The sequence below is a fragment of the Staurois parvus genome, unplaced genomic scaffold (genome assembly GCF_062004578.1).
Source record: "Staurois parvus isolate SC_StPar_1 unplaced genomic scaffold, SC_StPar_1.0 ptg000425l, whole genome shotgun sequence".
NCBI classification, from domain to species: domain Eukaryota; kingdom Metazoa; phylum Chordata; class Amphibia; order Anura; family Ranidae; genus Staurois; species Staurois parvus.
The window spans coordinates 660447-675513 of NW_028318221.1; the positions used below are offsets into that span (position 1 = coordinate 660447).

The window sequence follows — 15067 nt, forward strand, 5'->3', positions numbered from 1 at the left end:
GTTATTGTGGTCTGCTAAAGAAAAGATAGGCGGTATTTGGAATCTTTGTGTTATGAGGTATGTTTTTTGTTTGCATATAGTGGATGTTTCTTAAGTAGGTGAAGTATTCAGTGGTAGGGAGATTGAATTTGGTTTGGAGATTTTGAAATGAGTGTAGGGTGTGGTCTTTATTTTATGTATGTTTTTGTTTTTCCCATTGAGATAGGCCCAGAGAGGGTGTTTGTCAGGGCAGGGGCGCTGGAATGGGCAGGCAGGCCTATGCACGGTCACGCCGCGACTGACGACAGCCACTACCCACAGACCAGAGTCCCTCAGGGCGCGGAGTCTAAGCCCCAGGCTACCCTTCACCAGGGCCCCTGATGGTGGGGATGGACTTGACGCAGCCTGAGACCAGGTCGCGGCCCCCTAGTGACCCCAGCTGCGGTAACGACTGCCGCCAATGGCGTACAGCTGGTGGGAGCTAGATGGGAACAGGAGTAGAGGAGTCAGACAGGCCGGGTCAATAACAACGGAGCAGACAGTGCTAGACGGTAGGCAAAGAATACTCAGGTCACGGGCCGAGTTCAGCAACGGGAGATTAGGTAAAGGGTTAACGCAAAGAATAGTCTTGTTCAAGCCGAGTCGGTTACCAGGAGAGCAACAGGAACAACACAAGAGCTTGCAACAAGGAAACCTACAGGACACGAGTGCAGCGAGCACTTGCAGACAGGAGGTTTAAATGTGCTCAACCATACCCTTCTGAGGAGGAGCCGCAGAAGCCTGAAGGCATAAAGGTTCCCACCATGCTTTGCAGAAATCCAAGATGGATGTCAGCATGGAGATGCACAAGCTGTGAAGAAAGGTAGGACCTTGACAGTGTTATGGAATGTAGTATGTCCATTGGGGTAAGGATTTGTTTGGAATCTGTGTATTTCATGGTCAGAGGATCACACCAGGCTTGAAGAGCGGCTTGGATACATGGGTGTTTTAGTTGGTAGTCTGTTTGTGACATTGATGGAATTTTGGGGTTTAAGTGAGAGAAAGGGTAAGGTTTCCATTGTAGATGAGATTTTTTTCTCTGGTTGGGTTCGACCAAAAATATATTTGGTCCAGAAGAGTACCATTATAGTAGGATTTTAGATGTGGGAGGCCTGCGCCTCCTTTGGAAGATGGTCGTATTAAGAGATTGGTGGTGCATCTAGGTTTTTTAGAGTTCCATAAGAATCTGGCGAGAATCAATTGTAATTTGGAGAAAAAGGTGTTAGGAACTGGTATGGGAAGTGTGCGAAAAATGTATGGAATTTTTGGTAGGATGTACATTTTCAAGGTCGCAACTCGGCCTAATTTGGAAAGTTCTGAGGTGCGAAGGGTGGCAATTTCTTGGGGTACAGTTTTGAGTAGCATTTTGTGATTTGAGGTAAATATGTGGTCTGTTGCGGTGAGTTTGATTCCTAAGTAGGGGATGTTGTTTTTTTTCCCAGGAGAAGGGGAATTGTTTAGCAAGTAATATCTGGGTTTGGTGTGGTGTGTGGAGATTTAGGATTGAGGATTTAGGTTCATTAAGTTTATAGTAAGAGACTGTCGCGTACTGTTAAAGGTGCGTGCGTATTGTTTTGAGGGATTTGGTTGGGTTGGTAATCATCAATATGATGTCGTCTGCAAATAGACTCATTTTGTGTTCAATGTTAAGGCGTTTGATGCCAGTGAACATCGGGTCGTCTCTAAGTTTAGAGGTTAAGGGTTCAATGAGCAGTGAAAATATGATGGGTGATAGTGGGCAGCCTTGTCTAGTACCATTGGTGATATCGAAAGGGTCCGATAACGTTCCGTCTGTTAATACTCTGGCTGATGGGAGGGAGTATAGTGATAAGATGGCTGTTAACATCCATCCTGTAATACCAAATTTCTGTAGGGTCAATTGCATAAATAGCCAGTGTATTCGGTCAAATGCTTTTTCAGCGTCTAAGGATACGAGTAATGAGGGTTGTTTGGTGTGTTCTATGTGGTGAAGAAGAGATATAAGTCTTCTGGTAGCGTCAGGTGCTTGGCGGCCTGGTATGAATCCTACTCGGTCTGCGTATATCAAGGTAGGAAGATAGTGGAGTAATCTGCTAGCTATACTTTTTGCATAGAGCTTTATGTCTGTATTGAGTAGGGAAATTGGTCTATAATTTTGGACTGCAGCATGTCTTTGGGGAATACACCAGTGGTGGCTGCATGATTAAAGAGTTTGGTCAAGTATGGTGATAGGTTAGGGGCAAATTGTAAAATTAGTTCGTATATCCGTCGTTTCCTGGAGATTTGTTAAGAGGGAGTGTTTTGATGGTTATTTCTAAGTCTTTGGGACATATTGGAGTCGATATAGCGTCAAGTTGGGATGGAGAGAGTTGGGGGAGTTTAGTTGTGTGGAGAAATTGTTGTATGGATGTTCGTGTTGGTTGGATAGTGTCAGAGTTGTTTTTAAGGTTTTATAGTTGTTGGTAATAGGTCGCAAAAGCATTGGCTATTTCTTGTGGGTTTGTGGTTAAGGTATGTGAGGTTGGATGTTGAACTGAGGATATTTTGGATTTTATGGCGTTGTTTAATCATTTTGGTTAATAGGGAGTTGGCTTTGTTGCTAAGGGAGTAAAGTTTAGTTTTCGTTTTTTGGAGGTTGAGGGCATATTTACAAAGTAGGAGGGTTCTGAGTTTGTTTCTGTCTGTGGTGGGGGAAGCAGAAGTTGTGGGATTTGGGGATTTTTTGTTTGTTTTAATTGACATGAGGAGTTCGTCAATTTGTTGGTTTCTTTGTTGATACGGGAATTTAGTTTTATAAGAATACCTCTCATGTATGCCTTGTAAGTGGATCATAATATAGGTATAGAGCTATCAGGTGATTTATTCATTTCAAAGAACATATTATGTGTGTCCAATATATGTTTCTTGTGGTCTGGATTTTTCAATAGGGTCGAGTTCAATCTCCAAATTCGAGGGATCGTAGAATGTTGATTGTGGTCTAGAGTAATGGAAATTGGAGCGTGGTCTGCCCACGTTATGGTGCCGATCTTGGAGGAGGTGATATGTTGTAAAGTCCACTTGTCTGTGGTGAAAAAGTAAATTCTGGAGTAGGAGAGGTGGGATGGGGAATAGTAGGTGTAATCTTTTTCCGTACTGTGTTGGCATCGCCATATATCGTAGAGATCATTGTTGTGTAGAAAGTGATTAAAGGTATGTTTTGGAGGAGTTTTTACTGGAAGAAGAGTCAAGGAGTGGGTTGCCTATGATGTTGAAGTCTCCTCCTATGAGTAGCTTGCCTTGTGTCTGGGTGGAGATGGTTGAGTTGATTTTGTTGTAGAATTGGCGTTGGTTGGTATTTGGACCATAAATGTTGACCAGGGTATATAGGATTCCGTTTATTTTGCATATCAGGATATGGTAGCGGCCTTGAGGGTCTGCTGCTTCTGAGATGTAATGGAATTGGAGGGAGTCTCTTATGGCTGTGATGACGCTATTCTTTTTCTTGGAGCTGGTTGCCATATATATCAATGAGAAGTGGTGTATATTGAATTTGGGGATTTTGGTGGAGGCAAAGTGGGATTCCTGGAGGAATAGGACATCAGCTTGTAAAGAGTGAGCTTCTTTTTGTAGTAGGGATCTCTTGTAAGGAGAGTTAAGGCCACGGACATTCAAGGATGATACGTTAATCATGTTGCTGGGTGTAGACGGGTTGTATGGAGTAGTAGAGATGGTTCATAAGTTGTGGAGAAAAGTAGGTTTCCCTTTGTCGTAAGTGTAAAGCTTCCATAGGGAAGGAGTAGTGCGCTTGATTTGGTCGCTGGTTTGAGGAGGGTGTTTCATCTTGTAATGCGGGTTTTTGAGAGAAGAGGAGTTGACTTGAGCGACTGGTTGTGTGGGGAGGGTAGGAGGATAAAAAGAACTTGTGGAAAATACAAGTGACATGTGTAGCACATTTTGCTACTGTATAATGGTGGAATTTGAACATGCATGACTCGTGAAAGAAGTCATGTTGACGAAAAACTTTAAAATGTTTGGGCCGTCTGCCAGCCTTTAGTGTTTTGTGAGGTGTTACCCAGCATGTTGGGTGATGAATAATGTTAGGGACTATTGGTTCAAGACCATTCTGCGTCCATTGGTTGTGGTCGAGTAGAGGTGGATTGGTGGGAATCCACTGGTATGCTGTTCCATGTTTTCAGGAGTTTGATGCCTGCTTCTAGGGTTTTGATTGTATAGGGCCTTCCATGATGTTTAACAATGACCTTCGTGGGGAAACCCCATTGGTAGCCAATTCCGTGGTTCTGCAAAGCTTTTGTTATGGTGACAAGTTTCTTGCGGTTGAGGAGTGTGGCTTTGGATAGGTCTGAATAGTTTTATATTCGCCTGAGCTGCCGGTATTGAGGTAGGGCTTATAGCAGCTATCATTACTTTTTCTTTCATGTGGTAGAAGTGTACGCGCGCTAGGATGTCTCTAGGTATTGCGGCCGGTAGGTACGACTGTTTTTGGTATTCTGTGTGTGCGGTCTATGGCAAGCTCCACATCTGTTAGAGAAGGGATGAGGTGCTTCATGTATTGGATGTTTGGAACTATGGCGTCCATAGTGATAGATTCCGGTATTCCGCGGAATTTGATATTATTCCTCCTGGAGCTGTCTTCTAGGTCTGCCAATTTGAGGTTAGTTTGTTCTATGTCGGCTCCGTGGTCTGCGTGTGCGTCTATTAGGTCATTGTGTGCCGTGAACATTTCCCCCATTTTATTTTCAATGTGGCAGATACAATGGTCTTGTTTTTGTACTGCGGTTGAAATTTGAGATAAAGTTGTTGTCAGGTCGTCATGTAGTGTTTGTTGTAGGGAGAGAAGCATACTTTTCATTGAGATTTCAGTGATAGGTTGGTCAGAAGCAGGAAAATTCTCAATCAAAGATGGAGTAGAAGTAGTAGCAGTGAATGTAGGAGGATAGGAAGGCTGCAGGTCAGAAATAGATTCTATGTCCAGCCTGGGCCTGGACTTAGCAGGACTGCTAGTGGAGGGAGACGGGCGGAGAGGACTTACCCGGGTCTCCTGGGTATAGTGGTGCCCTGAGCCTGGTGTCCGTAGTCTGGTCTGTGTTCCCTTCTGCCTGTGTGAGGAGATCGTGCTGTGAGGAGCCGGCGCCATCTTGGCTGCAGGGGCTGAGGGCTGGGAAGAAGCTCGTCAGCTTCCCTGGCTGCCCTGGTGGCAGCAAGGCATGTTCCAAAGGGTTCGGTGCTTTCCTGCGTCCCCTGTGATCGGGGAGAGGTGAGGTTTACCGCTGGGTCCAGTGTGTGCCGGGTTGTGGCTGGCGATGAGACGGAGCTCTCGTCAGTGAGCTGTCATCTCGGTGTCGGCCGCGCATGCCCACTATTTCATTTTGACTTCTTTTGGTGACAGTTCTGCACATTTTGGGACTTTTTGACAAATATCCCCTTCTGATGACTTTTGCGTGGAACAATTTTTAATGTATGCATCTATGTAACATGAATATATCTGTGTAACATGCAAAATTTGCGTTACATATTATTTTAAACAGGGGAATAACAGGTGTTGGACAAAATGTTCTCAAAAAATGTGTCATCACCTACCTTTCCATTGTTGACTATATTGTTGCCATAAGGCTTGATTAACCCCTTGACGACGACCACATGCAAATAAGCAGCCTCACAGAACTGGGCTTTTTTCCTTGGGCTGCTAATTTGCGTACCTGTCTTCCTGCTGGGAGTGCGCCAGGGTGTCACTGAGAGCCCTGCATCCCGTTCTAACAGTCAGGACCTTGCACTCCTGATCAGTCACTCTGAAGCCCACCCCCCATTGTTTTCTCTCTCTGAATGGAGGAGAGAGATATATTGTATATCTCTGTCCTTTCAGAGAGGAAAAAAAAAAGTGTGCGCAAAAAATAAAAAATACCTAGATGAAGGTTTGATCTAAGTCTGTGCCAGGGTTAGTGTTTAGGTTAAGGTCAGGGTGAAATGTAAGGGTCAGTTTTTTGGGGTTTTTTTTTTGGGTGGGGGTGGGGGGGGTCAGGGTTTTTTTAATTTAGTATCCGTTAGTGGTAGGATTAAAAAAAAACAGCAAATTGCACACTAATTGTTTATAGGCTGTACTATGGGTACAGACAATAACACATGTATCGCTGCGATAGAAGCAGCAGCAATTTTTGGGGGTTGTTCTTTGGTGATAGGTTATGGTAGTAGCAAGAAATATACAGCTAAATTTAAAATAAAATTTGCGATTTTTGGTCGGTTTTCCTTTGGTAATAAAAAAAAAAAAAAATCAGGAGGTATCCATTACTATTTACCACCAAATGAAAGCCCAATTTGTCCTGGAAAAAAAAAAGGTATAATCCATTTGGATGCATAAAGTAGTTGTGATATGTACGATTTTGCTAACACAAGTTGCAAAATTGTACTTGGCCGTTAACATTTGTTTTACCCTTAAGCACGAAGGGGTTAAAAGAGTAGTATGGGCTTTTGTTTTTTTTGCCCAGTTATACTTACCTAGGTGGATGCAGCATTGGTCCTCCACAAGGGTGAGAACTCAGCGATCACATGAATGCTGTGTTCTCACAGTCACTCTGAGCAGAGAGCGGGACTGTCATCTTTCAGCCGACTATCAGTTGAAAATGGGTCACTTCTCCTTTCAAGAATTGGTTCTTTCAGGTTCTCAATGTACACTATGGACTTGTTATGCTTTTAAAGCTGTTGCTGTTAAATGGGGAGATGCAGTTCTGTTTGTATTTTAATTTATTCTATTTGTATAAATGGATAGATATAGATTATCCTTCTGTTTCTTTATGAATTTCTTTAACAAGATGTTTTTTCTGTAAAAATTTAAATATATAAAGACCATGTTAAGTTTATAACAAACATGGTCTACAGGAACAGGTACATGGTCATACAATTTGTCCACTGTAGTTGACTGACCTCTGTTCTTTATTTATTATCATTTGTGAATTTTTTAAAAATAATTTGTTTCCTTTATTGTGTTAACATTCTGACCACAAATATCGTTTAAGTATGCCTTAGAAAGTCTGATACTCTATTTGCAGACAGTGTTGCTCGTGATGATGGAAAATCCAAAATCATAAGACTTCATGTGGTGAGAGAGATCGCTGAAAGGGTAAGAAAAGAAAAGCTGAAATATAAAAGATCATATACAGTATAATGCTTAATCCAATCATTTTAAAATTAATTTTCAATAATGCTAAAGAAATTGATCGTCTCTTAAAATATCTTATCAAAAATGCATACAGTACAAATATTCAATACATTTGAATATAGATATGTACAAGACAAGGCTATCTTAGTCTAAACACAAAATACACTATATTGATCAAATTAGTACTCTGATCGACAGTAGTTGGTTTGTGCTAAAAATTTGTGACAGTGAAGTTCCTTCAGTATTTTTTCCTGGAGCAAGTGAAACCTTCGAGACTCATTCATGAGCACTTGCAGGAAATAGGAGCTTCGTCAGTCAAAGAATCTTCCATCTTCTGTTTATTAGGTTCTCCCAAATATCCTACCTTTCTGTTTGTCCCAAATGGCTAGTCGGAGCACCAGTTCTATACCACATCAACAGTTCATAGTCCAAACAGACAAATTGTTTTTAAGGGAGGATTTGATCACAATTTTCAATTGTTATATTTGCAGTGATCTAATTTTTCCAGGGTGCTAGGTGTCCATCACGGATAACAAAATAAATGAGTAAAAATATCTATTGTGTTCTAACAGCTGCAATGGACAGTTGCCCTCAAAGGTCATTTTCTAGATATAAATATATCTCTTTAGCTGCTGGAAAATTCTAGAGATGCAAAGGGTGTCAAAACATTAGTATGCAGAAGACATCTGAGCTTTAAAATACCAAGTTGAAAATGTTCATAAATGTAAATTCCATTGAATATCATAAATACTTTATTGGGTATTGTCCCAATTCATCACTCATACATCACTTGCTTGTTTATGTACAAACCTTACGTAAATAAAAACCAGTCAGATTACAGTGGTTGTAAATGCACAACTTTTTTTTTTACCTTGATGCATTCCCTGTTCTAAGGTAAAAAATGTCCCAGCAGTAGTATTGCCCCCTCACCCCCCTTATGCCTATCTGAGTCCTATTTTGATCCAGCAGTGTGCCCATCTGTAGCAGTGCTCTCCTGCTCTCTCTCCTCACAGAACACGGAGGCAGCTGGAACCATTGCTTCCTGCTGTTGTCAATCAAATCCTGTAAGGAGGGGGTGAAAACGAGCCACGCTGTTTGTGTCTGTGGACACACACAGCCTGGCTCAGGAGCGAGCCTGCAGGTGTGCCACTATAGGAAGCCGCTTCCTTTGGGGGCGAACAAAGAAGAGGAGGAGCCAAGTGCTGCTTGAGGGCCCCAGAAGAGGAGGTTTGGGGCCGCTCTGTGCAATACCATTGCACAGAGCAGGCAAGTATAACATGTTTTTTATTATAAGGAAAAAATTTAGGTTTACAACTGCTTTTTTTTTTTTTTTTTTTTTTTTTAAAAACAAAAAACCTTGTAAATGTAATTAGTCAGATATTTATGGATGACCTCTGTGTAATGTCTCTTGTTTCTATTAAAATAACTACTAAAATAGAGATTGCATATTCTTCAGTCGGAATAAATTAGACTACTATATACTCAGAGTTCTGAAGGGATCGGTTATTATGCTAAATAATATTTATAGTACGTACCTGTCTGGGACAGTGCCAAGCATTGCTGAACAGTGTTGCTAATATGGATTAATAGAGCAATAGAAACAATAAATATGTTATTAGGCATGCATACTTCCTCTAGGGTTGATCTCCTTTTTAAAAGACTATCCTTTGGTTGAATTATCTCTGTTGAAAGGGAAGATCAGCTGAGGTACACTGAATATCACATTATTATTATTATGCAGGATTTATATAGCGCCAACAGTTTACGCAGTGCTTTACAGTATATGGGGAACAGTACAATTACAATACAGTTCAATACAGAAGAAACTGGAGGGCCCTGCTCATGCAGCTTAAAATCTAAAGGGAGGGGGAGGAGGTACAAAGGTAATAGCTGCAAGGGATGATCTGATGGAGGTGACTCAAGTACAGTTCTCAGGTGGAGGTGGGGTAGGCTTCCCTGAATTTAATAAGTTTTCAAGGATCATCTAAAGGCGGACGGGGTAGGAGCTAACCGGACATACTGGGGCAGGGAGTTCCAGAGGATTGGAGAAGTCCTGGAGGCGAGTGTGGAAGGAGGTAACAACGGAACTGGAGAGCAGGAGGTCTTGGGAGGAGTGGAGAGGGCAGTTTGGGCGATATCTGCAGTTGAGGTTGGTGATGTAACTGAGGGTGATGCTGTGGATGGCCTTGTATGTTGTGGTTAGTATTTTGAATTTTTGAATTAGTGGAAGCCAGTGAAGAGATTGTCAGAGATGGGCAGCAGCCACGGATTGGTTGGTAAGGTGTATTAGTCTAGCAGCAGCATTCATAATAGACTGAAGGGGGAATAGTCTGTGTAAGGCAGGAAATGACCAAAGAGTGAATAAGCTGTTTTATGGTGTCACTAGTCGGGAAAGGGCGAATTCTGGAAATGTTGCGGAGGTTGAGGCGGCAGGATTTAGCAAGTGATTGGATGTATGGGCTGAAGGAGTGGTCAGAGTCTAGGATTACACCTAGAACCCTGGCATGTGGGGAGGGACCAATGGTTGTGCCGTTGATCTCAATGTTAAAGTTATGGGGAGGGGATCAGGGAGGAGGAAATATTATAAGCTCAGTTTTAGGAAAACGGAGTTTGAGGAAGCGGTGTGACATCCATAAGGATATGTCACTCAGTATATTTGTGATACGTAAAGAGATTGAGGGGGTGAGTTGAGAAAGGGATCTGGGTGTCATCGGCATAGAGGTGGTACTGGAAGCCATGGGAGGTTATCAACCAGCCCAGGGAAGAGGTATAGAGAGAGAAGAGGAGGGGCTCAAGCCTTGGGGTACCCCAACAGGAAGAGGAGTGGAGGAGATGGTATTGTACGTGACACTAAAAGTGCGCTGCAATAGATGGAAATTCTTATGTTTTTTATATGTTACATCACTGAAAATAACCTGATAATAGCATTATGTTAGCAAAGGTAAGTATTACAAACCTTATATTACTTTTTATTTATCCATTCCAATAAGCCTATGAACATACATTTGAAAAGCGCACTATTAAAAAAAAAAATAGTAATAAGTCTGATTTGACAGTGGTGCTGCTGAAGCTTCCTGCAAAGGTAATAGGAACACACTTGTGCTGTAGTCATTCCCCTAAACCTGGTTCTTGCCATTAGAACTCTGTAAAGAGATGTGATGTGTTCTATCTTAGATGACACAGGACTTGCATAGTGTGAGAAGATTGTACAAGGGCAGGACCAGAAGTGTATAGCCTGGTATTATTAAACATTGAACAGACTATTGAGCTTTTATGTCCTGCTTGCAAAGGGAGAAGCCCTAGTAGTGTTAATAGGGGCTGGGATATTTGTGAGCCATAACAACAGAAGGGGTGGTTTGGAAATTCTCCCTGAATATATTAAAACGCTAACGGCTAGATTGCTAGAGGTCTGCAATGCTGTAACTGCTACAGATAGAGGGTGGTTTAATCAAAATCTTATAAGTAGAACCGGTACATAAAACTGGCAAAAGTGTACCCATTTAATGAGTAGGATGAAACCTAAAATTCCCAAACATTTCCTAGTAGTATATATCCAGTCCAGGGCTCACCTAAAAGTCGAAACAATAGGAGATAGACAGATTGGGGTAGGGAGTTCCAGAGGATGGGGAAGGCTCTGGAAAAGTCCTGGAGGTGAGCATGGGAGGAGGCAACAAGGGAGCTATAGAGCAGGAGATCCATGGAGGCGGAAAGAGAACAATTTGATTGGTATTTTGAAACTAGATTAGTAGCTGAGGGCTGTTCAAATGGCTGTTAAAATGGCTGTTCAGGATATTTAGGAATAGACAAATCATAATAGATTTGGTTCATAGCGGATTCTTAAGACTTGCAGTCTGTTATTAGCTAAAGTTATTATGGTGTACTTGCAGACTTCTGGTCTTTTAATTATCAGCTATGAGTTAAATGTATTTTGATACATCTGTTCAAATACAGTGCCATAGCAGTTAGCACTTCTGCCTGGCAGCAGCTGGGGTTGTCAGTTCATTGTTGGTCCCAGCCCCAACACTACCTGTATGGCGTGTGTGTGTGGGTTTCCTTTTGGTTAATACAATTTCCTCCCACACTCCAAAAACATGCGTGTAGATTAATTGGCTGTAGTCTGAATTGGTCCTCGTATGTGTATGTATGTGGGGTTGGGGCCTCAAAATTATAAGCTCTTTGAAGGCAGGAAATGATGTGAATGTAAAATGTATATGTCACGCTCTGCATAAATTCTAGAGCTATATAAATACCTGATATTATCATTATTACCATATATTTATAATATGAATTGCTGTTTTATGTATGTAAATTTTCCATTTTCTTCCACAATTATTTGTACAGTGAAGGAAAGAAGTATTTGATCCCCTGCTGATTTTGAATGTTTGCTCACTCACAAAGAATTGATCAGTCTAAAAATCAAATTGTAGGTGTATTGTAACACTGAGAGACAGAATAGCAACAAAAAAATCAGAAGAAATGCATGTCTAACAAATTATGCACTGATTTGCATGAGGGAAATAAGTATTTGATCCCCTTCACAAAACATGACTTAATACGTGGTAAATCCGTTGTTGACAATTACAGAGGTCAGATGTTTCCTGTAGTTGGCCACTAGGTTTGCACACATCTCCGGAGGGATTTTGGCCCACTCCTCTTGGCAGATCCTTTCAAAGTCTTTAAGGTTTGGTGGCTGACATTTTGCAACTCAAACTTTCAGCTCCCTCCACAGATTTTCAATCGGATTAAGGTCTGGAGACTGGCTAGGCCACTCCAGGACCTTAATGTGCTTTTTCTTGAGCCACTCCTTTGTTGCCTTGGCCAAGTGTTTTGGGTCCTTATCATGCTGGAACACCCATCCACGACCCATTTTCAATGCCCTGGCTGAGGGTAGAAGGTTCTCACCCAAGATTTGACAGTACATTGCCCCTTTCATCGTCCCTTTGATGCGGTGTAGTTGTCCTGTCCCCTTAGCAGAAAAACACCCCCAAAGCAGAATGTTTCCACTACCATTTTTGACAGTTGGGATGATATTCTTGGAGTCATAGGCAGCATTCCTCCTCCTCCAAATACTGTGAGTTGAGTTGATGCCAAAGAGCTTGATTTTGGTCTCATCTGACCACAACACTTTCAACCAGTCCTCCTCTGCATCATTCAGATGTTCAGTGGCAAACTTCAGATGGGCCTGGACATGTGCTTTCTTGATTTTAATCCTTGTTGGCGTAGTGTGTTACCAATTGTTTTCTTGGTGACTGTGATCCCAGCTGCCTGGAGATCATTGACAAGATCCTCACATGTAGTTCTGGGATGATTCCTCACTGTTCTCATGATCATTGACACTCCACAAGGTGAGATCTTGCATGGTGCACCAGACCTAGGGAGACTGACAGTTGTTTTGTGTTTCTTCCATTTGCAAATGATTGCACCAACTGTTGTCACCTTCTCACCAAGCTGCTTAGCGATAGTTTTGTAGCCCAGTCCAGCCTTGTGTAGGTCTACAGTCTTGTCCCTGACATCCTTGGACAGCTCTTTGGTCTTTGCCATGGTGGAGAGTTTGGAATCTGCTTGTTTGATTGCTCCTGTGGACAGGTGTTTTTTATACAGGTAACAAAATGAGATTAGCAGCACTCCCTTTAAGAGACTGCTTCTAATCTCAGCTTGTTACCTGTATGAAAGACACCTGGTAGCCAGAAATTCTGCTGAATGATAGGGGATCAAATACTTATTTCCCTCATGAACATGCAAATCCGTGTATAATTTGTTAGACATGCATTTCTTTTGAATTTTTTGTTGCTATTCTGTCTGTGTTACAATGCACCTACCATTCGATTTTTAGACTGATCATTTCTTTGTGAGTGGGCAAACATTCAAAATCAGCAGGGGATCAAATACTTATTTCCTTCACTGTGTGTATGTGTGTGTGTGTGTGTGTGTGTGTGTGTGTGTGTGTATGTATATATGTGTGTGTGTGTGTGTGTGTGTGTGTGTGTGTGTGTACGTATACATATATCGAAATTAAAAAAAAGATAAGTAATATACTTACAAATGTTTGTGATGTGAGGCATGTATGAGCATTATGCTCAACTTAGTCTTTACAGATCCTCCTAGTCCCTGCTGTGTCCAATAGCTAGGGGTGCTGTCATGATAAAAACACGTCGCTCCTCACAGGTCAGTGCAGCAAAGTGGAGAAAATAGTCCAGTATTAATAGTCCTGGCTCTGCCCAGTCACATTCTGGAAAAGGTCATGGTACATATTTTAGTGAAACACTCTTTGCCTTTCTCAGCCTGACCCCTGAGGGGACTACCTTGTGTTGTCCAGATAGAGAAGGCACTTTTTATATAGTGTAGAGTGCTTAGATGCAAGTTGCCCTAGGAGCACAAAAAATGGCATTAGCTAGAACAAACCAATTGGCATGTACTGAGGAGAATAAATAGGTGTATATAGAAGTTTCAAAGAAGGGTGATTATTTCGCAATGAATAAATTATAATTTAGTTTAATGCAGTATTAAATACAAAAGCAAACATATATTATTTTGCAGATCTCCAATTCATAGATCTGATGGCTGCATTTGTTTTCTTTTTTAGGCTATTTTTCTTTTAATTTTATCTGGTGATCCAGCCAGTACGTCTGCGCTTTTTCAACAGAACAAGCTCCCCTGCAAATGTATCAGTGTTGAGGCCAAACCATTTATCACTGATGGGGGTGCTTACAAGGATCAACTTTTAATTATGCATGTAAAACCTTTATTCAATCCCCCTCCCCCCCATGACTGTTACTGTGACTGCAATGTGAGCTGGAGTTTGCCCTTGACTTGTTAGTGTATCTAGTAGCAAGTAGACTTTATTATCTCTCGGCATGTACAGTGCCTTGAAAAAGTATTCATACCCCTTGAAATTTTCCTCATTTTGTCATGTTACAACCAAAATCTTAAATGTATTTTATTGGGATTTTATGTGATAGACCAACACAAAGTGGCACATAATTGTAAAGTGGAAGGAAAATGATAAATGGTTTTTACATTTTTTTACAAATAAATATCTGAAAAGTGTGGCGTGCATTTGTATTCAGCTTTTACTCTGATACCCCTAACTAAAATCTAGTGGAACCAATTGCATTCAGAAGTCACCTAATTAGTAAATAGAGTCCTACTGTGTGTAATTTAATCTCAGTATAAATATAGCTGTTCTGTGAAGTCCTCAGAGGTTTGTTAGAGAGCATTAGTGAACAAACAGCATGATGAAGGCCAAGGAACACACCAGATAGGCAAGTCACTTTGTGTTGCTCTATCACATAAAATCCCAATAAAATACATTTACGTTTTTTGGCTGTAATATGATACATGTGGAAAATTTCAAGGGGTATGCATACTTTTTCAAGGCACTGTATAATAAAAAGTTAACATATCCTGATTGATAAAACAGAAAAAGAGATTTGTTTGCCAGTATGTATAAATTATATTTATCTATTTAATTATTGTTATGAATAATGTGTTCATTGTGAGATACGTGCCATTTTTATATTCTCCCTAATATATGCCATTTTAAAAAAGTTCTAGATAAGGCTTATGTGCCCAATATGTTGCCACAGTTTGCCCCTTAAAGCGCCAATAAACCGCAGCAACAACAAAAAAAATTGGGCCCGGGCAGTTTAAGTTCTAATGTGCTAGTATGCACCGCATGGGGTTTGTGTGCTTCGGCGGTATGAATGGCTGAGCTGCAGTGATGCGGGGGGGGGGGGGGGGGGAGTCACTGTATATGGCACAGGGCTCTGAAGGAACAGCATGGCAACTGTGGACCACAACCTTTTCATGCTCAGAAGTGGGGCAGATCAAGGGTCACAGATACCAGACTAATCACTTCCTACTTTGCTGTAGAGTGTACCAGCATCACCAACCACTTGCCATGGCAAGGATGAAAACCGT

The 15067-nt window shown here is 41.5% G+C and overlaps 1 protein-coding gene across 2 annotated transcripts in view; it reads left to right on the top strand.

The window, feature by feature from the left end:
* TJP3 (tight junction protein 3) overlaps window positions 1-15067 on the top strand; it is a 246948-nt gene that overhangs the window by 195912 nt on the left and 35969 nt on the right. For both annotated transcript variants that reach the window (XM_089687405.1, XM_089687404.1), the window contains exon 16: window positions 7038-7108. In XM_089687405.1, coding sequence (XP_089543531.1) covers window positions 7038-7108 — 71 coding nt within the window. The remainder of the gene's footprint in view (window positions 1-7037; window positions 7109-15067) is intronic.